General features: G+C 42.7%; 2 protein-coding genes and 1 long non-coding RNA gene across 13 annotated transcripts in view; 2 read left to right on the forward strand and 1 right to left on the reverse strand.

Moving 5' to 3' along the window:
• The first annotated feature begins 70 nt into the window (after positions 1-70).
• On the forward strand, positions 71-9,356 carry LOC128415459 (uncharacterized). The gene is made up of 2 exons (XR_008330970.1): positions 71-317; positions 8,451-9,356. It is a non-coding gene; the product is annotated as an uncharacterized LOC128415459 (long non-coding RNA).
• On the reverse strand, positions 2,643-15,901 carry GCLM (glutamate-cysteine ligase modifier subunit). The gene is made up of 7 exons (XM_053391671.1): positions 15,460-15,901; positions 10,828-10,893; positions 9,751-9,835; positions 7,305-7,361; positions 6,133-6,335; positions 5,708-5,822; positions 2,643-4,974 (listed from the first exon to the last, which is right to left on the reverse strand). The coding sequence occupies exons 1-7, from the start codon at positions 15,583-15,585 to the stop codon at positions 4,802-4,804; spliced, it is 825 nt and encodes a 274-aa protein (XP_053247646.1). The 5' UTR covers positions 15,586-15,901; the 3' UTR covers positions 2,643-4,801.
• Positions 15,902-19,813: 3,912 nt separating this feature from the next.
• The window catches only part of LOC128415460 (very-long-chain enoyl-CoA reductase-like), a 46,711-nt gene continuing 42,087 nt past the window's right edge, over positions 19,814-24,437 (forward strand). For 6 of the 11 annotated variants that reach the window (XR_008330972.1, XR_008330973.1, XR_008330971.1 and 3 more), the window contains exon 1: positions 20,670-21,171. Coding sequence is in view for 5 of the 11 variants with exons in the window: in XM_053391674.1 (XP_053247649.1) it covers positions 21,145-21,171 (27 nt within the window). In the remaining 6 variants the exon portion in view is untranslated. Of the gene's footprint in view, positions 19,980-20,669; positions 21,172-24,437 lie in introns of those variants that run through there. The other 5 variants (XM_053391672.1, XM_053391677.1, XM_053391678.1 and 2 more) reach the window with 4 other exon arrangements.

Raw genomic sequence — 24,437 nt, forward strand, 5'->3', positions numbered from 1 at the left:
TGACAATAATGCTCTCTTAGTCTAAAGGCAGGAGGTCTGTTGAAGGTGGGTGGGGTGGGGTGGGAATTAGAGCAAATTTCCTTCAGCAGAGAAAGGGAAATTCTAATAAAGGAAGGGGAACAGCTTTTAGGAACAGGCTTGTCCGTTTCCTGAGAGCAGGACTGAAAGTTTTCTGTTTTTTATCTGCGGCACAACTTCAAAATGTTTTCTGAGTGAGGGCTGCTGCTTAATCACCGCCACACCTTTATGCATTTCCAGACGTGCTGCTTTTGGCCTTTAAAGCCCAAATGGCTTGGGACTGGGTTACCTGTAGGACTGTAAGTGCCTATCTTAACCATAAGATCCACTTCAGAAGCCTTGCCTCTGTCACATGAAGAGAGGCAGGTAACCCCCACCCCCTGGAACTTTTAGTGGCACGCCACTAAGGGAGCAGCCCTTGCAGAGAAGCTTAAAAGGTAAAGGGACCCCTGACCATTAGGTCCAGTTGTGGCCGACTCTGGGGTTGCGGCGCTCATCTCGCTTTATTGGCCAAGGGAGCTGGCGTACAGCTTCTGGGCCATGTGGCCAGCATGACTAAGCCACTTCTGGTGAACCAGAGCAGCGCACGGAAACGCTGTTTACCATCCCGCCGGAGCGGTACCTATTTATCTACTTGCACTGGCATGCTTTCGAACTGCTAGGTTGGCAGGAGCAGGGACTGAGCAACGGGAGTTCACCCTGTCACGGGGATTCGAACCGCGGACCATCCGATCGGCAAGCCCTAGGCTCTGGTTTAACCCACAGCGCCACCCGCGTCCCTGCAGGGAAGCTTAGTTTGCACCAATTTACACCTTTCTATTGATAGGTAAAGACCCAGACTGTTGTAGCATGGACCTCTTTTAAACCCAAAACCTGTGTTCATAATTGGAGCTTTAGTGAATTTTGTTTGCTATATTTATGTACTTTTTGATTTTATGGGTTTTTAATATTTTATAATTGCAATGTCTGACATATTCCAAGCTATAAAAAGAACATTGTTATGGAACAGCCTAGAGAGAAGATTAAGAAAACACCTGCTCCCTCTCATCCGGTGCAGTCACTGCTTTTAAAAATTGTAGTGTGCAAGCACATTACCAAATGGATCTGACACATGGAAGATCACAGCACTTAATTCCATGACGTAGGAGGGGCTGCAAATCCTGTAAGCAGCTCTGGGATTGCTCCTGGGATCAATTATATAGTGCTCTGCCTATCCCACCTGCCTAAGCACAATAAAATCTGGGACTGGTAATTTTTGAGATAACTTGATACAAAGAGGGTCACAACTCTCTTCCCCATAACCTATGTCCTACTGACCCTACAGCTGCTGCTGGACCCCCTTCACCTCCAGCCAGCACAACTATTGCCAGGGGTGGCAGCTGTAGCATAAATAATATCTGGAGAGCTACAGATCCTCATCTCTGGTAACGTTTTAATGTATTTGCTTTTTTGATAGTTTTCTTGTCTTGTGTATTTTTGTTGGGAAGCCTCTGGTGTGTGACACACACACACACACACACACACGAGTTAAGAGTTCGACATTAAACCAACAATGCCATATAACAGTGGTTTCCAGTTAGCTAATTACTGAGGACTCTGTTTTTCAAAAGCCAAGCCATGGAGCTTCTACTTTTGAAAATGTTGACATCTCTATGGTAGTTTTTGTTATGTGAATGCTCCCACACTGTGCTTTTTTCTAGGGGGATGCAGGGTATGCATACCCCTAAACATTTGGTGAATCTGAGTTTGGCCTCATTGAGGGGCAGTATTTCAATAGGAGTAGGAAAATGAGAGTACCCCTAAACATATTTTTAAAAGAAAAAAGCACTGCTCCCACAGATCCCCTGGGTGGGTTATATGGACACCCTGGGATCCGTGGACACCAACTGTGAACCACTACCATAAAAGACCTAGCTAGGATTTTACTCCTTTGTAGTTCTCATTGAGGTGGTAGACTTGCATCACAGAGGTGCTTCTGTTAGATAAGAAGGATGAACAGATGTTCATAGTTCTGTGGCAGGAAGATTTATGGAAGTAGAAGTACAGAGGAAAATAATGTTCCAGAATGGCAAAATCTTTTCTGCACTTAGAAGGAATTTGCATGAAGGAAATTTAGCAACATTGCTAGTGTTGCTACTCTTAGTTTAACTAAGGTTGGTCTAGTTTCAGTTAACTCATTCCTTTTGACTAGACTCAAGTATATCTGCAAACACTTAAGACAGGGCTGCCATACACCAGGCTTTTCCCGGGATTTCAAAGGTGGCATTGACATCCAGGGGAATTTCTGAAAGGCGGTGCTTTGTCCTGGATCTTAGCCAAATCAATAAAAAAAACCAGTGTCCTGGTTTTTACTTTTTGAATATGGCAGCCTAAGATTAGAGTACAATATGTGTTGGGGAAGGATTTGGTTATGTCACCTATTCCAGCACTGAATCTGAAATACAGTATTAAAATGAACTAAAAAAGTACGGTACTATAAAGAAGCACTGGATGAGGTAGAGTCTTGACTCAAAGTGAGGCCTGGCTGAAAGGAAATCTTTCTCTTGGCATAGTGTCACCAAAAATGTGTTCTGCTTCCATATTTGGGATATGTGTGTTTTCCAGATAACATGCATAGTTTAAAATCTGTTTTAAAGTTTTATTTCATCATATCATTTTATGGGAAGCATTCCATCTAGTGTTCTTCATGCTGGCTGGAGAAAATCCAAAACAAAATCTGCAGTTCCTCACTCCCTAACTCCAAAAAAGGACAGCATAACATGAAATATTATTTGAAAATTTGCATAGAGATACAAACAAAGCGGAGAAACAGTTACCAGCGAATTTCTGTAAAGCAAGGTTTTTTTTTTTAATCAACAATGATTTTCAAACTAGTAAAAGCTCATTAGGTACAGAAGTTTAAATAAAACCAATTAATTCTGAAGCAGACTACATACAACTGCAGCTGTCTACATCTTTTGTTTTGCAACCCCAAATTTCCACAGACAGACTTCCTGAAAATTCAGTACATACTATTTTTAGCAATATCGCCAGAATTATTTGGATATTTATGCTTCAAATCAAAGTTTACACCAGAATCCTGTCTGAGAAGCTTTACTTAAAACATTTTAGGACCCAAACACCACCACATGCTTAAACCCCCTTATTCAAAAACTTTATAAAAACTTGAGAAGTTTGCCCACTGGAATGGATTAAAGTACGTAACCAGGATATGATAGACAGTACAAAAGCATTTACTCTTTCTAGCTACCCATTATGATGCTATTTTTAATTAGAATGTAAAACTCTGGACTTCAGATAAAAGTTTACCACCCCTCATGAAACCTGTCATTAGTGCATTAAATAGGTATGCATATACAAATACAAATGTTAACCTTCCTCAAATGGTGTAAAACCTCCAAAATGTATTTGGCTATAACACTAAATGAAAAACTAGAAAACTGCTTCAGTTATAGAAGTTTCCATAGGTTAAAGGCAGTCCAGAACACTGAATGCACGAAACTAGTTGACAAAAACAAAGGGTTGATGCTACACAAAGGGCTTGCCTACACTTTGAACGGGTCCAAGTGGTTTTCCATTTGCCCAGCCACTTTCCCCAGGAAAACCTGCTCTTTACCACTGAATCGGAGGAAACTTCAATGCATTGAAAACCCAATTGACGTCTGCTCTGATTCAGCAGTGTATAGGTTTTCCCAGGATAAAGTGGTGGGAAAAGCAAAAGTGTGGATAAGCCCTTAGTTATGCTTTGAGTGGACCTGCTGTAAATCATCAGGATTTAAGTCAGTTATGAGTAACAAATTCCATTTATTTCAGTGGCTATACGCTTATTCAGTCTGGAACCAACCCAAATTAATTTTCGTTTAACTATGACAGCTCTGATTTTCAGACAGAATTGGGTCTCCTGCTTTTTGGGGGGACTACAACTCCCATCATCCCTAGCTAGCAGGACCAGTGGTCAGAGATGATGGGAATTGTAGTCCAAAAAGAAGCTAAAGACTCAAATTTGGGAACCCCTGATCTATACTGTATGTGATGTCAAGGTCATATATAAAGCCAATCATCTTTCTATGAGTCTCAAAATGTAAATCATGCTTTAGCACTGGCAAAATGAAACTAGGTAAACTTTGACAAAGTTAATTATATTTTTGACCAGTGCTCTCCAATACAGAAACACCATCTCCTTGGGCATATATCAAGAGAAATGTAGTATAGACATGATAGAAGAAAAAAGTTACATAATACAAGTATTACACTGTATTATGACAGGAGTGGTGGGGAAGTACATTCATGAATATATTAAACAATTTACTTGCATACCCTGAATTTTACATCTCTGGTTTAAAATCAGAGTGCTCATTCCACCAGTGTTCCCAAATTTACTCTGCTGTCCGCTTAGCAGCAATAAGGTTTAACAAGTTACATTACTCCTTGCAAACAGAAATATTTCAATCAAAATATACCTAGTCAAATTCTGTTTATATTAGTCATTAAAATATTTCAAATATTTTTATTTATATATCATCTCTAAATCACCCGAACAGTTAATGAAAAATAATATTTCACAAGTGAGCAAGCTGAACTCAACACAAAACACACATGTATGAAATAAAAGGAAATTGATAGAGAAATATGGTATCAGACTCTTACTCCAATATGTAATTTGGGCTTCACTGACTACTTGATAATAAAACATTTTGGTCTTTACAAATTCCAGTTTGCATCTTGGTGCAATGATATAGCAGAGACAGGGCCTTTCAGATACAGGTTAATGCCAAGGTCCATCTTAAGATGCTGGGATTCTTTTAGCTTGCAAGATGTAGCCTTTGGATTTGATGACTCCTCTGCTCTTAACAATGACTGAATATCGCAGAAGCCACAGTGGAGTCCATTCATGCACTTGGCAATCTGGGATACTTTCCTGAAGTGTTTCTTGGAAGCTTGCTTCGGAAAGGAGTTCTAAGGTTAGAACAGGGACAGGAGAAGGTGATGATTAGCAAAGCTTTTAGGAAGTTGAGCTACCAGCATTCAGAATACCAATCTGAATGCCAATCATATTTGAAATATGTATATATGTAATTACAATAAAGCAAACACACTACATGGTCGAACACAGTCCTGATATTTGCCATACCAGAACATCACCAAGACCAACACTCCAGAACTTTCTACAGTTGTTCATTACTTGACCTTTTATAATATATTAGTTTGGACATTATTTTAAAAGTCCAGGTTTGTTCAAACCAATCCAGCACTGCAGGATTTATCTCCTGGCTTATTGCTATGCCCATCTTTGCTGCGGTGTTATCTCTACAAATGACTTTATGTTTTGCCTACTGAATGAGTTCCTTGACTGCATTAAGTCCAAATCAATACCAGTTCTTAAAATCTCCAAACATACAAGTGATATAAGCCAGAAATTCATTGTTCAAAAGGTGGGAATAATGAATTCTTTGCTCAAATGGTAACAGGCAGTGCACCCTATGCACATGTTGTCTTCAAACATTGGGCTGAGCTATTCTGGCTTTGATTTAAGTTGGCACCCAAAAAATGTTCTTTTTCTATACATTGTGCCCTACACAGAATATGGAACTAACTCTGTGATAATACAGCTAATTCTTAATGATCATAAAATGGCAAAGCGTAAATGGACCTTTGGTCTACTCTATCAAGGCAATTAATAGGACCTTACCTTTTGGATCATTATGAGTCAAAAGCTGGATATCAAACTCTTTAGCAAATGCAGTCAGATCTGGTGGCATCACACAACAGGATGCAAGATTCACCTGGTTACTGCTTGGTTTTACCTAGAAAAAGTAAAAATTTCAGCTTTCCTTCAGATATAAGATAACGCTATGGTGTTTGCCTTACATTATATTTAATTAAGTGAGTGCACATTGGAATGACAATGGAAAGTTGCTCTGTTTTCTAATTTTTTAAAAAAATGCTGCACATATCAAACATATGGATGCAACAACTCACTTGCCCAGCTGGCTATACAGTGTCTATACTGTACTCAGGTTTAAAACTGGATCTGATTTCATAATATATTCAGCAGAACATATTAACAGAAAAAGTAGCAGATCCAGGTTATTTCAGTTGAACACTGCCTCTTACCTGCGCCCACAAGAACAGTTGCTCCAACAGTGCTTTATCTAGATCAGAAGTCCCTATGGCAACAATCTTTTTGTTTTGAACTAAGTTTTCAAGCTCTGCCCAGTAAGGTTGTAAATATTCTAAGGAAAGATTAATTCCGTCTTCGGTTGGAGGAGGAGCAATTATCACGGAATCTAACTGGTCGACACCAAGGGCAGAACATGCTAAAAAAAAAAGAGAGAAAAACTTTCATGCTTAAATAGAATAAAAATGAATTAGAGGAGGCTTTAAGAAACACAAATCTACTTTTCTGATCACTTATTCTATCTCCTTGTATAAATGTTCAATTCCCTGAATCCACAAAATTTTTGAATTACAAGGAAGAACCTATACAATAGGTATTACTTTGCAGCAAAATATGCTGAAAAGAGAAGAAGGAAAGCAGAGTTCTTAATAGATCTGAACATACAATAGTACACCAAGGAAACCACACAAAAGGGTTATTTTCAGAGTTCAGCTATCAGAAAAACAAAAGACTAATTTTTGCTTGAATTGAAGCTTGCTCTGCAATGCAAAATCTGGATTTCTTCCAGTTCTTAGTAAGTCAGTGTGCACTTCTGGCCTACTAAAATTAGGTTTGTAAAAAGCCTAATATTAAAGCCAATAGGAGCCCCACCCCTCCAAAGCCGAAATGTGGCATGGTCAATTGTGAGGAGGGTCACAGCCACCATACGCCCTTGCTGGAAATGCATCCTCGCCCAACTGCACTTAGGTTAGAAGTCTTACTGTCTCCAATGCAAACTTTCCCCCCAAACCTAATTATGTGTGTGTTGTGTGCTGTATATGTAAGCATTCATGTGATATGTGAGGTATGTTCAGGTATGTATGCATGCACTGGTCAGCTCTGCTCACCTTCCTTTTAGCAGCATCTATTATTTGAAAGATGGACCCTGAAAAGGAAACCACGAGAAATGCAGCCCCTTGACTGAAAGTGATTCCCAACCCCCGCCTCCATTTCACTGCCTGCCAACTTTGTTCAAAGACAGTAGGGAAAAGGTACAAAGGTTAATAGATTTTTAAAACATTCATGACTAGGAAAAGTTTCTCTGTTTCAGAGCCAGAACAGGCTTTATAAAGAAAAAGAAAAGACCCTGCAAACTTTGGATATGTTCAAATGTAAGTTGCCAACTTACTCATACTGACTGCTTCTCTGATTGATGAAGTGTTTGATCCCGCGATAAACAATTTTGCTGAAAATAAAAGACGAGTTAATAAGGGAAAGCAACATCTGGAAAAAAATGCAAATTCCCAACCGTGTGTTTCTGACCATTTAATAGCACATCAAATCTCCACAGATTAATTAATGAGCAAAACACTCATAATTTGAATGCAGAAGGTCCCATGTTCAAATTCCAGAGTCTCCTAGAAAGGCTGGGAAGAATTATGCAGCCTCCTCCTTCCTTTAAGTTGATGTCTTGCACAAATACAACTTAGCTATAAAGCAACAAGAACAACAACAACAACAAATGCAAGAAGTTCCCCTCCCAAAAGCAATTCATTCCCAAGAACACCAATTGTTCCAATTAAAAAGTCTGACATATATTACACAATGTCCGCCTTTCAGAGACTGAGTTAAGGGTTATTTGCTGCTCTAGGTTACTTCCGGGTTTATAGATTTCTAGGCAAGCCTCCCATTGAGATGAAATGCAAAACAAGCTTATAGAAAGGTTAGATTTCAAAGCAATTTGACTTAAGACATGTTTGCTCAGGTCCTTTTGGTGAACAGCAGCCCACAGATTATTTCTCTACATGTGAAGACAAGGAATTTTTGCTAATGAGCTCCTGACGCACTGGATGAGTTAAAGAATGGCAGAAATGTTGTTTTATGTTGTTAGTCCAGGGGTTGGAGAACCTTTGGTCCTTCAGCCAAATCCCATCAGCCCCAGCAAGCATCGCTTGATGGCCAGGGATGATGGAAGTCGTAGTTCACCAACATCTGGAGGGACAAAGGTTCCTCACACTTAGACTTAGCCCATGGCTCAGCCTAGAACGTGGTGATGAAAAACCTGCTTCTTGATTTCACTTACAATAGATGCCCAGTTGTTTTTTTATGGTAGGTACTCTCAGAATCATTGATGGAACTGAGATTGCCTTATCAACTCAGATAAAAACCTTGGTTCAAAGTAGTTCATTAACTTGTTGTTCAGGAAGCATATATGAAAGATTATTGGCTGCGCCTTCAATACCAGGCCCAAGAGAGACCCAGGTTGGCACACACCTCTCAGCAAGATTTACTAATATGTAGCTATTTTTGAACTAACAACTGTTTTCATTTTCAGGGTGCAAGGATAGCCGCTATCTATACAGAGCACTAGGATGGTTCCACAACCCTTCTGTAACTGTGCTGTAACCTAGAAATGTCTGCCCTCTCTTTGAGAAACTTCAGAATTGCCCCTTACTGAAGGGGACCAGAAGGAGACCACCTAACACACCATTCTGTATCCAACAGCGGAGGCCTCTGGAAGCTCACAGGCTGATGCATTATGCAATTGGCCATTCCCTCACATTTGTCCCAGTTCTGTTTTCATTTTACTTCCAGCATTGCAACAGTGGCATCAGCTGCTTTAAGGAAGAAAAGAACGAAAAAGATATGCATTGCCTGAGGCTATGAGATGATCCTGAAGATTTTTGTTGAGTACAGACTTTGGAAAGAGCAATATGGATGCAATGATATATAAGCAAAGCAGTACCAAAGTTCTGGTGGTGTGCACTTTGGATACATCTGCATGAAACTATAGTTCAGTGTTATGAGAGCAAGCCTAGGGCTCATGCACTCTCCCCTCCCCTCTGGTGTGGCTTGTGAGGAGGCGATCAAGCATTTCTGCTTCTATTTTTTATTAACCACAGTATCCTTAACTGGGGTCACTCTTAACTATAGTTCTCCAGAGCAAGCCAGATAAATAAACCTGCGGTGTGCGCGTGTGTGCAAGCCAGAGACTTGCAAAGGCTTGGCCTCATAATGCTAAATCATGATGCAAACACAGCCTAAATGTAGATGAACTATTAACTGTGCAATGCTAAGCATGTTTTCTCAGAAGTAAGCATATTAAATTCAAATACACCCAGGTAAGCAGGGTTTAACGATCCTTTTTTATTTCTGTGATCTCCTTTGGGAGAGGACAATTGTCTGAAAAGCAGGATAAAAATATTAAAAGGGAATAAATAATATTGTTTTGTCCTATGAATTAGTCATCAGGTTGTTTAGTTAGCAGATCCTCGACTGCAATCCTTGTCAGCAGAGTGACTAGAATAATGCAGATAAGAGTCCCAAGAGAAAGTAAGTGATGATACTTTACTGAAGGTAATTGAACAAAAGCAGCATATAATATGCAGAGAAACGAGCTTTGGTCTCCTGGCCAATGGCAGACTCTGCTCCCTTTCAGCTCTGTTGCTCCATTCATTCATAACAATGTTAAGCTGTGCTATGCTGGACCTCTTACTGAATTCCCCAACCTATTCAATTTAATATTCCATAAGTCCCCAGAGGAAAGTGACTCTCTGTAGCTAAGAAGCTGGTTGATTAACACTGGGCCCTGCTCCATCCCATCTCTCCCGATGAAGTCAACAACCAAATTATACCTGAAACTTTCAGTTCTTCTCTTTCTTCAGGATTGATCTTTTCTATTGCTTGGGCTAGAGTACATTCAAGGGTTTCGGGCAGCTCCTGCAAATAAATATGTTGACAGTCAGAAGTAGCTTACCAGTATTGGCAGCTTAAGCACATATTGTGTCATTAGAGAAGACATATAAAAAGCAGCCTTGAGCTTCACCAAAATTCTGTTTTCATATGGGGAGGGGGGAGGGAGAGCAAACAACTCTGCAACAGATGCTTGAGACAAAAGTCCTGGAATCCCCCTGTCCGAGGCACCCAGTTGCAAAAGGCCTGGTCCACACTGCACAGCTGGAGGCCACAGAGGGCAAGTCTGACAAGCACCTCATCAGCTGCCTAAGTCTCCTCCTCTCCCGGGTCCTTCCTAAGCAATCTGAGACATCCAGCATGCCTGTTTTTGCTCTTCCCTCTTCATGCCTCTTCTGGTTCTGGGAGACCAGAAGGGAGGGGAACTTCACTCTCCCTGCTCACTAAACCTTGTTACCTCTTCAGCTTCCAGCACCTCTTCCCAATCTTCTTCCTCTTTCCCCTTTGGCGACTTGTTGTCGTCCCACCACCAATCCCTGGGCTCTGAGCCTTCTTCCTTGGGGGTTCCCTAGCTGCTGCCTCCCACCATTCCTCTGTGTCCATTCAGTCCATGATAAAGTGCTGCTTTGGACATTTAAAGCCCTAAATGGCTTGGGATTCCAATTACCTAAAGGATCACCTCTTCCCACAGGAACCTGTCTGAACACTCCATTTGCACTGCAAGATCCTTCTCTGTGTCACAAAGAAGCATATGGAGGGCTGTGACCAGACATGTGTCAGCTCTCCACCTGCCCATCCCTACTCTTTGGAATGGGAAGGAATGCCTGCCTCTGACTTTATTATCATTTTGGTTCCAGGTAAAGACACTTTAATTATTATATGAGAACTTTCATTATATTGTCTCTCTCTCCAGAAATAAATTTCATTTAACAAGGACAGACTGAGTTTGGGCCAGAGAAAATTCTAACTATTTGACTAGCATACTAGCAAGGAAACACAAAACAGGAAAAGTCACTTACCTGCAATAGATCTGGGCTGATCTTTGAACTCCACTCATTTAAGGTTTTCTGAATGCAATCCCGCAGCTGCAAAGTAACATATTCACTATTCAACACTGCTTGGTTTCAATTTTGCAATACAGTGAGAAAAGGAAATTAAACTTGCCTCTTCTGATCCCTATATCTTCTCTCTTATGCACACAAACTAAGCAAGTTATATCTGGGTACAGTGATAGAACAAAAATGTGAGGGCAGATGTAAACAGGAAACAGTAAAAAGGAAAGGAATCCTATTTTTTCTGCAATTCACCATGCCGGTTTTAAAGTATTGCTCCCTTCTCCCATTAGGCAAAGCGGGTGGCCTGCATAAGGTCACATTAGGGGCCTAGATGGGAAATGAGAGGAACCCACAAATAATGCAGCAGATTCATGATTTTGGGGGGCAAATGAAAGGAGGAACAAGTCACAAAACCTAAAGAACTGGAAAATTGTGCTAGAGGAGGGCAGGGGAGGGGTACAAGAATGTAAGGCTTACTGTGGCTTGTTCCTGTCACAAAAAACAGTGGTTTATGTAACATATAAGCTAGAACCACAGGTATGAACTCTTGCTTAAGAAACTAAGTGTCTTTCTCTCTACCAGAATCCAGCAAATCCAGCAGTCGGCAATAAACCTTCATCTAAAAACTGGCCAGTGGTTCACCAATAGACCACTGTCTTCTTTCTGCCTCTTTGGACAAGTTTCAACTTCCTGTTCAACATCACTGTGATCTGAATTGAGGGTTGCTGATACTGAATGGCACAATCAATTAACTTTTTCAGTTAACAAGGCATAGGGAAGTTTGAGCCCAGGTCTGAATGAACAACAACTTCCATTATTATTTTTAAAAAGGGAAGAGAAGCAAAATCTAGCACCTGGTCTTGTAGTAGTGTATTTCTCATGCAAAGATCATTTGTAAAAGCTACAAATTCATCCTAAGTAAAGCTTTAAAATGGTTTGACTGATTTAATTGTTGTGAAACAATTCAATGAAAGGCAAATATTAAACATGTTGTGGGCATGTTTAATTTTGCCAAACTTTCGGAATGAGAAAACTAAATACTGTATGACTTTTTCTACTAGAATAGAGTAGCATTTGTCTACTGAATTGGAAGCTACCTCACACTCTTTAGAATTTCAGAAAGGCACCTTATTAACTGAGATTCTGATATCATGTTACGGTATTTAAACACAACTCGTCAATTAACTCATTGGTTAAGAGGCCAATAATCAACTAATAATTCTTTAATCAGTTAACAGCCCTCATATTTAGTGTTCCCTGCTGTGATGGCTTGGGACAGTTTGTAAAGTGTAAAAGCACAGCTACAGAAATAAGTTTCAAATTTATTATCTGACTCGATTCTCCAGGTGTAAAACCAAAACAGTGGTTTTCAAAGTTTCTAGCTTTGGGGAACCCTTTCCCCACGGAGTGGTCTGTGCGGAGGAATCTCTGAGTGGTCTACATCTCCCAAAGGAATCTGGGGTGTATTCTATGAGCCACACTCAGTTTTTGTAGGCTGCCGGCCAAATCTTTTGGCAACCAGTGAATGCCATTTACCATCACCTAACATGAACTGAGACTACGCCCTGTAACACACCCAACCCTTCCCTGCAGTTACACATTACAGGGCCAGACGAGTTGTAGTGCACAAACAGTCTTTTCAGAAAACCCGTCCATCACTACTGATTTTCTCACTGAGGAACTCCCATTTTCTGGCTTTCAGTTTGAAAGCCACTGGGTTAGAAACAATACTGTAGTTGTATGCAGAGGAAAAAAGATAGTAAAATAGGAACCCATGCTTCTGGTACGTATGTTTTACACGTGTCAGAGCAGTTCCCTTCAGGGAAGTACTGTATTATTATTAATTAGACTCATTAGTAGCTTGTTGCACAAGGGTTTCCCAAGCAACACGCAACATATTTAAAATCATAAGCATAATACAAATACATTATAATATCAGCACATTCGCACAAAAGCACATGAAATTCATAAAAATTACACAATTTCTCTAATAGCAGCATACTAAGAACAACAATAAACTACACAAGCTGTGTTGTAGTTTACTATTATTACTAGTATTGCTCCCACCCTGCCTATTGTAAAAGTAGTACTCACTTCTATTTTGATTTGAACTGAGGCTTTCATTATATTCAAGCAGGCTACGGGATAGCTGCCAAACATAACTTCATTACTACCTCAGAATGGTATGGGGGCCTATAGTTTGCAGAACAATGAGTCCCAATCCTCGTAATCCATGTTCTGAAACTAAGCTGCTGGCTTTATAGATGCTCAGTGCTAAGAACTGAACCTCATCTTTAGAATAATAATTAAAAACAACAGCACGGCAAGCCAGTTATCCAATAGATTAGCAATGTACTTTCCCAAGAAGCCACAAAGCAAATTTTAATTATTGCTACACACTCACTATGCATACTTTTGAAAGGGCGAAAAAAGGTTATTGTGATTTGTGGCTGTGATAAACTTTTCTTCTCATATCAAGGTGGAAGTATGATCTGAAAGCAAAACTCCTTTAAATACCAACTGTTTTCAGTATAAATGGTTATTGTGGAATAGCTGAGAATAAAAGTAAGCTTGGGAAAAACTTTCCTCAAGCTGAGGATGACTACTTTGGGTTACAAAATACTATAATATTTCACCTTATGGCACACTGGGGGCGAGGGAAATTGACAATTATAAGAAAATAACTAGGTCAATATGATACATGAACACTTTAGTCCAGAAGATATCTTGTCTAGAAGCTTTGAATAGATTGTATTAGTCATAATAAAATTTATTTATTTTTATTAGCCTTCATTACATATGGTGCCGGAGGGAAATGTTTCTCTTTAATCCTTTTAAATTTATTTGTGGGAGGGGGAGTTACTGGTTTGTTTTTGTTCTTGTGTTTATTATGTATTTTGTGTCCTCATTTTGTATTTTTGTGTTGTGAACCGCTCTGTGATCTTTGGATGAAGGATGGTATACAAATTTAATAAATAAGTAATAAAACAAAAAGAAAATTATTAGAATGAAATGCAGTTTTACAGGATCATTTTTAGGCTGTTTAAAAAGGACTGACCCCCAAGCATAAAACCAATACAGTGCTGCCTGTCAGTATAGCCTGAAGAGGCAATACGATGCCAAACTAATTGCAGCAGGATTCCATATGTCAATTACAACCAGGGTGGGGCGAGGAAGTTTTTGCAGCTACATGCCGCAACACAGTTCAAGATGCTCACATTTAACTGCTAAGCTAGACATGTATTTAGCTAACATTTTGGGGTCGCAAAAAGCCTAAACAGATTTAATGTAAAAACCTTTAGCACTACAAGGTGTTGAGTAGTTAAGTTAGGCTGACGTCAAAGGAATAACTGCCTATCAAATTTCCAGTAAGTTGCCTGATCAAACATGCAACAGCTCATCAAACTGCTAAAATGCTAGCAAGAGATTTGGAAAAAGTCGCTTGCTTATGATTCAGAAAAGTTTAGGGGAAACATAGCAGAATAAATTAAAGTGGAAGTGTGTGCCCTGACAGTATACCAAACATTATGTAGAAATGTTAGGGGAGTCTTTTCGCCTAAGTGCTTGTTAAGAGGGTTTTTTTAAAATCATGTCCAAAATTTAGCAGAAAAGCACTTGTTAACAAATTGTGATGGGCTTCAATGCTTTCAAAAAAACCCTTACTCTTAAGGCTATTAAGAGAGACTAAGGATGCTTTGAGGCTATCACAATTTTTCAGATGGGGAATCAGTGACAAACCAGGAAGTTATGGCAGCGCACATTACTGGGCAACAAACCACTTTCCAAACAAAATCAGACTTTTTGCAGCAAGGAAAGTGATAACAATTGCTTGGTGCAACGTCATATAACCTGCCTACAAACTTTGTGCAAAACAAATCAGGTGAATGCTCTACAAACAGGTTGTTTGCCTGGAAGCAACCTGTAAGGCATTGGACAAAAACACAATACAGTGGAAGAAGCAAATTGTTTTTGCACTGAGGAAAATACACAGCAACATAAACAAATATCTACTTAACACTGACGCTTCTAAAAAAGATAACTCTCCGTGGTGGGATTCCAACATTGCTCTGAACCCACAAACTCCCCAGCTAAAGCGAAGCAGAGAACCAGGAAATCAATAAAGCTTTAATTCCCCTCCACCCCGACTCAGACAGAGACCTGGATTTTAATACCAACTCCTTGTTTTCAAATCATCGTGCTGTTTGGGGTCTTCCTCTTCTTCTTTTCAACGCGAGAGAGACGTATAACAACAGCTAAAACCCCAGTCAATAAAACCAACGTGCTTTGGGAACACACACACCCAGCGCTGCCTCCCGCTGCTTTTGCCACAGAAAGGAGACAATAAATAACCCCTTTCAAGGCACCACGACGAGGAACAAAAAAAAACCCCTGCCAGCCCCCATATGTATTATTTATGAGGCAGCGGTCGATCGCAGCGGCCTGGCTTTGGTGGGGTATTTTTTTGGGGGGGGGTGTTGCTCATCCCGCGCGGAGAGCAAGAATCGGGATCCGCGCGTCCGCGTTCTCACGACCAACAAGAGCGGGTCGTCAGAATGGCCTGTCCACGCGTCTCCTCCCCGCTCCCCGCAGGCTCACCTCCTCGCTGGGGGTGGCCGGGCACTTCTTCCTCAGGCGCCCCCAGTTGAGCAGGTTGCCCGTCTGCAGGTTGAGGGTGCCCGCTTGCCCCAGCAGCACCCCGGCGCTGCCGCTCTCGGTCCCCATGTGCGCTGGTCGCCTGCTCTCTCCGCCCGCTGGAAGCCACTGGCCGCCGGGTCCTGAGGAAGGAGAAGAGGAAGGGACTCGACCCGGGCAGAGTCTGCGGCGCCGCTCTCCTTCCCTCCCTCGCTTTCAATTCAGACAAGGGACGGTGACTCAGCAGGAGGGGAAAAGTGCCTTGTCACCGTCCCCGGTCACGTGGCTCGGGACGGACACACACAGAGACACAAGGGACCGGGGAGCGCGCGCAAAGGGCCCTCCCAACGGCGGCGGCCAACTGCTTTGATCCCAGCTGAACCCCCCCCACACACATAGAGGGGAGTTCTTGCTGCCAGTGCGCATGCCCAGCAGTCAGGAGCATGTGCCGTGACAGCTGCGATGCGTGCTGCCCTCACCCGGTCTCTCCGCCGGGAGCGTGTTTTGGAGCAGCGCCCCCTGCCGGTTACCTTAGGACCTCAGCCGGTCTCAGACACTCCTTTCGCGCCAACATACGCCCTACTGCAGCCGTGCATAACGAAGTCGCTTTCTCTCTTTCTCTCTCCACCCCCACCGCCCGTGTAAGGGCAACTTGTGTTGAGTGAGGTAGGGGGGGATGCTTGGCTACGGAAACTCGTGCGCCTTGGCGCCAGAAGGATGCTTACGACACGATCCTGGACAGACCCGTTTACATAGCTGTCAACTTACAGATTTGAAAATAAGGGACCAGCAGCCTCGAAAATAAGGGATCAGCAGCCAAAATAAGGGATTTTACTTAGCTTATACAGAAATCCGCCACTGATGGAGCCATGCTGCTTTTGCTGCCACTGACTGTGTTTTGCAGGGGGTTGGACTAGATGATCCTAAGGGTGTACAACTCCGACCAAAGAAGAGGGGCAGACAAAACTGATGGACGACGTCGAGATGGCAAAGCTTACAGGCAGAATTAGAAACCAGGAAGAGGACCTCTTTAATAGAGAATGGAGAAAGTTTATAATTTAGTTGAAAAGCTATTGTAAAGAGTTACATACATTGGTAGGATTGACAGAAAACTTGTAGTAAATATTTGAACTATGGGTGGACAAATGATTTATAAAAATAGAGTTCTGAAAGGGATGCAGAGGGGAAAATCACTACATTAAGATGCTGCACTGGTTGGAGAGTATGCTAAGCAGCACGTCGGAGCTGCCGTCGTCCTGGCGTCTCGCAAGAGAGGGGCTGCCACCCGTCTCCTCACGACGCGCCCCTGAGGGGGGAAAGGGAGAGACGGAGACGTGGCAACTCGTGCGTGCTCTCATGGCAGAGGACCCTGAGCCGCTGCTTCCCTCCCGAGCCGGGCGAGCATGAATCCCGGGAAATTTAAGGGACATCATCAATAAGGGACAGCAGCAGGACATGGCGCTGGGATAAAGGAGTTTCCCGCCAAATAAGGGACGGTTGACAGCTATGCGTTTATTTTCGAAAGGGTGTCGCAAGCTGAGCACAATTTGATTTCCACAGACCCCTTTGTCAGGGAGGGTAGAAGTGTAGCATTGTGTTAACTTGGAACTCATCAGCGTGGCTGGTTTTGAAGGCTGTGATTCTTTAAATTATGTGCTGCGAAATTAACTGCATTCAACAAGAAATAAAATTACTGAATTATGAAAGTATTCCATGAATCCAAAGCACCTGTCTGAGGAGCAGGTTTCCGAATGTATCATTGTGTGATTCGATGCCCTGGATTTGCTTCTTTCTCAGAGTGGTGGTGGGACTGGAACTTTCAAGTTGCAATCTACATATCTGCTTGGACATAAGTCCCACTGAACCTAGTGGGTCTTACTCCAGATAAGTGGGTGTACGATTACCACCTTGATCACTCCCAAGTAGCATTGATCAACTTCCTTCCAACTGTCACAGAATTGTATCCTGTTCATTAAAAAAAAAACAACGCTTCAGGGACGATACTGTTTTAATGTGTTCAAGTCTATAGGCGTCCTACTTTGCATGAACAAAAGTCTACATATTATGGGATAAGCAATGAAAACAGCAAAGAAACATCTAGCCCTTTCCCATGTAAAAATAAAATCTCAAACGTCCCGAACAGTTCTGTGTTCACTCCAGAACTTAGCACAAATCTGTCCAAAGTGCCTAATCATTGGCACTCAGTTGTATCCTCTATGAAAATGACTCAGTTCCAATATCAAGATTTGAAATATTATTTAAATTTCCCTTTTCCTTTGTAGCTGATCCTTACAAAATTGCATGCTTTTAGATGCTGAACAATAGCATATGAATAATAGAGAAGGCATAACATATGAATGCAAGATGTGAGGAGTTCTATAACATTTTGTATGAAATCCAAAAACTGACTTGTTAATCATGCCTAATTTATTTATATTCTCCTTTTGGAATAAGTAATCCCCCTTTTGTGTGTATTCTATGCAAATAATGCCTTCCAGTATTTGGAATTTGCTGCTGCAAGCTTCTATTTATCACTGTCCATTGGACTCCAATAATGCTTAACTAAACCTTGGCAACATCCCAGAAGGCTGCATGGAAGGGATGTTAAAAAGCAGAGCTTAAACACTATTCTGATCATACTGGCTACATCAGTACATGGTAGGCATGAGGCACAATTAAGGACCCAATTCTGTACGTGATTTCCCTTGACTTGAGGGGGCTATAGGATGTGCTGGCAGATACATGTTGGCAGAACTGGAAATATGCTGCTGGCACAAAATGTATGCTGGCAGAACTGGTCAGAAGCAGAGGTTATATTTTATTTGGTCTTTATCAAGCATTTGTTCTGATTTCTTTGAGGGGCTTTTTATATGTCTTCCCATTAATCATTTGTTAATTACACACTTCTCAATGCATTTCACCTTCAGTTTCCTAACTGCAAAAAGACAGCTCCTTTTTTAAAAAGGATTTATTGTGCAAGGGGAACAGAGCATTTAAATCCACCTTAATTGCACAAATCTGAATTTCCTAGTACTGTATACATTCAAATCCCACCTGCAAAATACTGGGCTGTATCTAATGCTAGGCCTACTCAGAGTAAACCTATTGAAATTAATGAACATGACAAACTTAGGCCTATTTATTTCAATTGCTCTACTCTTGAGTATAGCTTAGTTGAATGCAACCTACTGACTGGAACTACTTAACATCCCAACCTGTACCATATGTTTACTGTGCCTTGTTTAATGTTTTTGTAACTGATAAAACTCTGTAAAATATTCATAAAATAAAAAAGGAGATAAATATCTGGTTAGACTGATATGACAGTTGTTTCTAGGCTTCTGCACCCATGCTTGTTTATTGTGTTATGCCTGTTACATCGAGTGATGATTTGCATCTGTGCATGGAGTTGCATATTCAGCTGCAAGTATTCAAGGCCCAATTTGGATATTTACCTAGTCTGCAGTGGTCTTAATGGGATGGAGGAGCAGACAGGTCTCAGTCAAAAGCACCTGACATGGATTCCAATCATGCAGGTGCTGAGTCTGCATTTGGGGCAAAAGCAGACAACTCAGTACTGTTGCATACAGCATTGCCTGCAGAAGAAGGTTCAGTCCTTAGCTTCTCTAGGTAAGGCTGGGAAAGAGCTCTGTCTGAAACTCCAGAGAGCTACAACCAGCCAACATGGCTGCCTTGAGTCCCATCAGGGAAAAAATACATGTGGTGGTAGTGGTGATGATGATGATATGACATAGACAACATAGGATCTATGTCAGTTGTGTGGGGAAACTTTCACTCTCCAGATGTTGCTGAACTACAACTCCCCTCATCCCTGGCCACTGGTCATAGTTGCTAGAGCTGATGTGAGCTGTAGTTCAATAACATCTGGAGGGACACAGGATCCCCACTCTTGGGCTATGAGTAGTTACAGCATCTCCACTAGTACCCAAAGGCATGTTGCTTACCACAACAGTGGTACCTCAGGTTACATACGCTTCAGGTTATAGACTCCACTAACCCAGAAATAATACCTCGGGTTAAGAACTTTGCTTCAGGATGAGAACAGAAATCGCGCGGCAGCAGTGGGAGGCCCCATTAGCTAAAGTGGTGCTTCAGGTTAAGAACAGTTTCAGGTTAAGAACAGACTTCCGGAACAAATTAAGTACGAAACCAGAGGTACCAATGTACTGTATGGGGAATTGCAGTCAAATACATAACTATGCATGAATGCTAATGAAGGGGTTAAAACGACAGAGCTGGATTCCTAGTCTCAGCTAAGTCACTCCCCCTCTTTTCCATGAGGAGGAATTCCTGTTTCTTCTCTCTGTGGCATTTTAATTGACCAAGGAAGGCATGTCCAAGCTTTGTTGCAAGCTTAAAGCATGTGTTCGAAGCCATCATTCTGTATTTTCTGTCCAAAAGTATTCTGCCAGTATCCTGCTGCTTCTTGGATGAATGCATGAATCTGACCTTTGGAACATTTTGTAAGTAAAGCGTTTTAAATTTACTTAATAGGGTGTGGTCTGCTGGTTACAAAAGGGTAGAGTTCTGTGTTTGCAAGCTGGCAGGATCGAAAAACCTGTATTCCTAACTATACCGCTGCTTGATTTTTGCGTGTTTAAACTCGGCTATTGGAGGCTCTCTCCTGTTGGAGAGTATGCAGGGTCCCACATTTTGAATCCACACAACCTGCCACTTCTTTTGTTATTTAGCCCCCACACGCGGGTCACCGGAATTCGTATTCACCACCACAGCTACCTCGGTAAATGTTTGAACTGAGGACTGACTCTCAATACGAGGTAGCAGAGTTGGGGGTAAATTTGTAGAGGGGAGGCCTTTTATTCTTAATCCTTCTCGGCTAGGAAGCTCATTGGTGATCTGGGGTCAGTCACGGCCTCTCTTTTCCTTCACTGGGTTGTTGTGTGAATACATAACAGGCTTGCTAAATTTATTACCCAGGTGGCAAGCAACCCAGGAGGACTAAGGGAGAATAAAAACAGTGCTGTTGTGTTTCATATTATATTTTCTAGTTCTTGTTTGTGAGCTGCGTCGAACTTTTCTGAGGAAAAGCGAGGTATTAATACATATTAAGCAAACAAACACTCGACCAGACGTGAGTAGTCACGTGAGGAAACCTAAGGCACATGGAGAGGACAGGTGGACGTTCCCGCGCGTTATTGTGCGCCTCGCGCGCAGCGCAAAGCCGCGCCCAGCAGCAGCATTAGCAGCAAACCCTCGCCGCCCCTCCGGGTCTCTGCTTTTCCCCCTTTTTGCTGCGGAACTGCTGAGGAGCTGAGCGCACCCTGGCTGCATGCAGCAGCGGTGGCGGCGGCACCACCTCCTCCTCCATCCTTCCCCCTCCAGGGGATGGGGCGGGAGTGATGGATGAAGGCGTAAGCTGGCCGAGCACCGCTGCCCGCCCCGGTCTGGACGCGCCCTCCACCTTCTTTCCTGCAGGGCTTCCTCCTCCTGGGGCTAAGGAATCACCTGACCGGCCGGAAGACCGGCCGGGGGCCCCCCAATTAAAGTGCATCCGCGGCGCAGACGGGAGGAGGTGGTGGTGGAGGAGGAGGTGGCGCCGCCGGCGGCGGTGCCGATTGCATCCCCTACGCCGGCAGCTGGAGTCGGGGCCGGGCGGCCGCCTGCAAAATGGGCAGCAGGATTACTTTCTTCGAGGTGGGTGTCCCCCGCGAGCCTGCGCTAGGGAGAAGGAGGACGCGTCAGTGGGGCTGGGGAGAAACCCCCAAGGGGACCCGGGGTTCCGGAGATGCATGGAAGAAGGCTGCGCCTGCGCCCTCCATCCTTGGGCTGGCTCGCAAAGGGTCCCTCGCCGGCGGGTGCCTTGATGATGATGATGATGATGGGCGGGGGGAAGGAGCAGCAACTGCTTTCTCTGCATTGGAGCCAGCACTTGCCGCTGGATCCTTAAACACGTTGTCTTGCTACAACCACTAGGGCTTGTTTCCTCTCCAGCGTGCTTAGGGGGGCATGGCCTTTAAACTCCTCCTAAAGTCTGAAGACCTAGAAGGACCCACTTTTAGACCAAGCGTGCACTTGGAGACCCACCTGATATCTAGTGTTTGCCTTTGGTTGGTCCTGTGTCCTCCTGACCCATCAGGCTTGGGATGGGGGAGGTACAGGGTGGTTGGGTTGTGTCTTACCAGCAGGTTTTCCTGTCCTTTCCTGAGCAGGAACCTTGTCTGATGTTTTGGGGTTTTGTAGGTGCTGGTGTCTCCCATAGCTATAGGGAAGCCCAAGAGTTCTATGTCTCTGTGGGAAGAGAATGACTTTTCTTGGCATTCTGGTACCTCCTGGGTCCTGGGCAGCCACTGCCATGGCACAAAGGAGTATACAATTTGCATGCCACAGCAAACATACCTTTTTCTGCTCTGCGAAAAGCTTAAAAAACCCTTTACACTAAAAGAGTGAGCCAACACATGCATGTTGGCAGGCATGCGACTGTATTCATGGACTACAGATTTCAGGGAAGGGCCATAGCACAGTGGTAAAGGAACTGTTTTGCTTTCAGAAAGCCCTGGTTCAACTCCCAGCATCTCCAGGTAGGGCTGTGAAAGACTGTTCAGAACGCTGGAGAGCTGCTGCCAGCCAGTGTTGACAATACTGAGTTGGATGGACCTGACTTGATATTAGGCAGCCTCCTTTGACTATCCAGATTTGTGTAATAACTATCTCCAGGCATCCCTTTCTTGATTACCTACCTACTTGGCTGTCACATCCTCCTACTAGTAATAGCTGCTCAACTAACCTTTGCCTGTGTTTGAAGAAGAGATGGTTGCCACCGTTGACAACCTAGTTTTCTAAGAGCAACAAAGGGCTTTTATGACAGGAGATGGGAACCTTGGGTTTGGAGGCCAAACACACTCCTCTAACTGGCCCTTCAGGCTCTCTCCAGGCCATGCTCCTTGCCGAACCCAAACCCATTGAGTGCCTCTGCCTGACAAGTTCCCTTGTGCTGTGAGCATGCCTCTTTGCTTGCCTGACATCAGATGTAGGGGCAGGTAGGTGTAGCTTGGCAGAAAGGGCCTTGCAGGCTGAAAGGGGTAGATCCAATTGGACCCAATCAGACGTTCCCCTTTGCTGCTGCAGCCAGGCAAAACAATTCAACTGATCAACTATTCTGGAGAGAATATGGGTGTCTCAGAGGAGTCCCTCCACTTGGCCCTGTCTTCCGCTATCGAAGGAGAAGCTGTGCCCGCGAGGAGCACTCCGAAAGGAGGTTGGTTCGTGCCAACTGTTTTATGTTTGACAAATTGGGATTTTCGTTAACATTCCTTGGCATCCCAGCTCCTTTGCCAGGAGGTAGGGACAACTCTCAGGCTGTCGGTTACCAAGGTTTCTCCTATGGTTTATGGCTTGTGTTTTGTCTGGGTTCAAACCACACGCTAAGCCCAAACATGGTTTTCTTTAATGCGGTGCTGAAGCAAATCTCTGGTTGCTTGTTTTGGAAATTGGCGAAACTACTGCTTTTCAGCAAATCTCCCAATTTTGTGCTTTGTCATCTTATACATGCCTTCATTAGCATGCTAAGTGTGCTACAACAGTGTCTTTTGTGCTTATAAGAGGGTTGGGTATATTATGACTGAAAATAGAACATAGATTTTGTTTCAGACTAATAGGTGAAGGTGAAATTGCACTGGCCACAACAATAGCAACTTTCTGGTAGACTAAACTGCCACCTGCCTTGTCAGGTTTTGTGTTGTGCAATCTGAGCTGCATTTGAACATATGTAATCTTAATTGAGCATGGTGATTTAACAACTTAAGGTGTTTTAGAAAAACAGCAATAACATCTTGTGGCCAGTCTTAAAACAGTGAGTTTGTTCTCATCTTGAAATACTTGTATAGAATATTTTTCAAAGCACCTAAACAATATTGGAAATTAATTGCCTGCCCTACCCCACTTAAAAAAAACAAACTATTTCAGGCCTTGATCCAAAGAGAAGTGCATACTACACATTTGTACTTAGAAATAATAAGAGTTGGCAAAAACACTGGAGAACAAGAAAAATTCACAGGGCAGTGGTTCAGTTCAGTGTGCTCTTGCACATGAGATATTTCATATTTTGGACCAACCCTGTGTCCATAGATGCTCTGCAGATAGGCATATTCAGTACCTGTGAAGAAAAATTGAGGCAAGAGAATGCACAATAATGACTCAACAACGAACCATGCTTTGTATGGTTTTAGTTTTGTTTCAAATGTATTATGATTTTTAATTACCTTTAGTAAATTGCCTTGAGACAGTTGTTTAGATGGTGATGAATGTTGTTTTTGTTTAGTCATGTCCAGCTGTTTGTGACCCCATGGACCAGAGTACACCAGGCACTCCTGTCTCAAACAATTGTTAATCCCACACTTTCCCCAATGCTTTGCTCCTTAATTTTTCTTGGGAGTAGGTTTGTTGTGCAAGAGCTCCAGATTAATTGCACAAGCAGAATTTGTTAGCACACCACTGAATCCCACCTACAAAATAGTGACGGTCTGTAAGCACCCTTTATGACCAACATTTGGGCATGTTCCTTGCTTCGGGTTTGTTTGTTTGTTTGTTTACTTTTCTGCAGCTCAGAAAGTTTAGATTCTTTTACTAGAGAAAGATAAGTTACCAGGATATTTAACAAGCCCCTGTGATCTGCAAATAAGATATACTGTCCTGAATTACCCATAAAAGGGATGAGCCTTTCCTCTCAACTAAATAATGCAGACCAATCCCATAATGTGTGGAATCAAACCCATCAATAATACATTGAATAGTTTTTTGTCAAAAACATTATGAGCAGCAGCACTTAACTTGAGTCATCTGTAGTGTTTGGAGCTGTCTAGATCAGGACTCTGAAATCTTATACAGTCATACCTCTGGTTACGTCCGCTTCATGTTACGTTCTTTCAGGTTATGTCCCGCCGTGACCCAGAAGTACCAGAAAG

This window comes from Podarcis raffonei, chromosome 6, assembly GCF_027172205.1.
Source record: "Podarcis raffonei isolate rPodRaf1 chromosome 6, rPodRaf1.pri, whole genome shotgun sequence".
Classification (NCBI taxonomy): Eukaryota; Metazoa; Chordata; class Lepidosauria; order Squamata; family Lacertidae; genus Podarcis; species Podarcis raffonei.

Excerpts from the sequence above, each read along its gene's own strand:
- GCLM (XM_053391671.1), bottom strand. The coding sequence starts at position 15,585 with ATGGGGACCGAGAGCGGCAGCGCCGGGGTGCTGCTGGGGCAAGCGGGC. Across the intron at positions 9,836-10,827 it reads TCAGCCCAGATCTATTGCAG|GAGCTGCCCGAAACCCTTGA; the intron begins GTAAGTGACTTT and ends ATTTATTTGCAG. Across the intron at positions 7,362-9,750 it reads AGAAGAACTGAAAGTTTCAG|CAAAATTGTTTATCGCGGGA; the intron begins GTATAATTTGGT and ends TTTTATTTTCAG.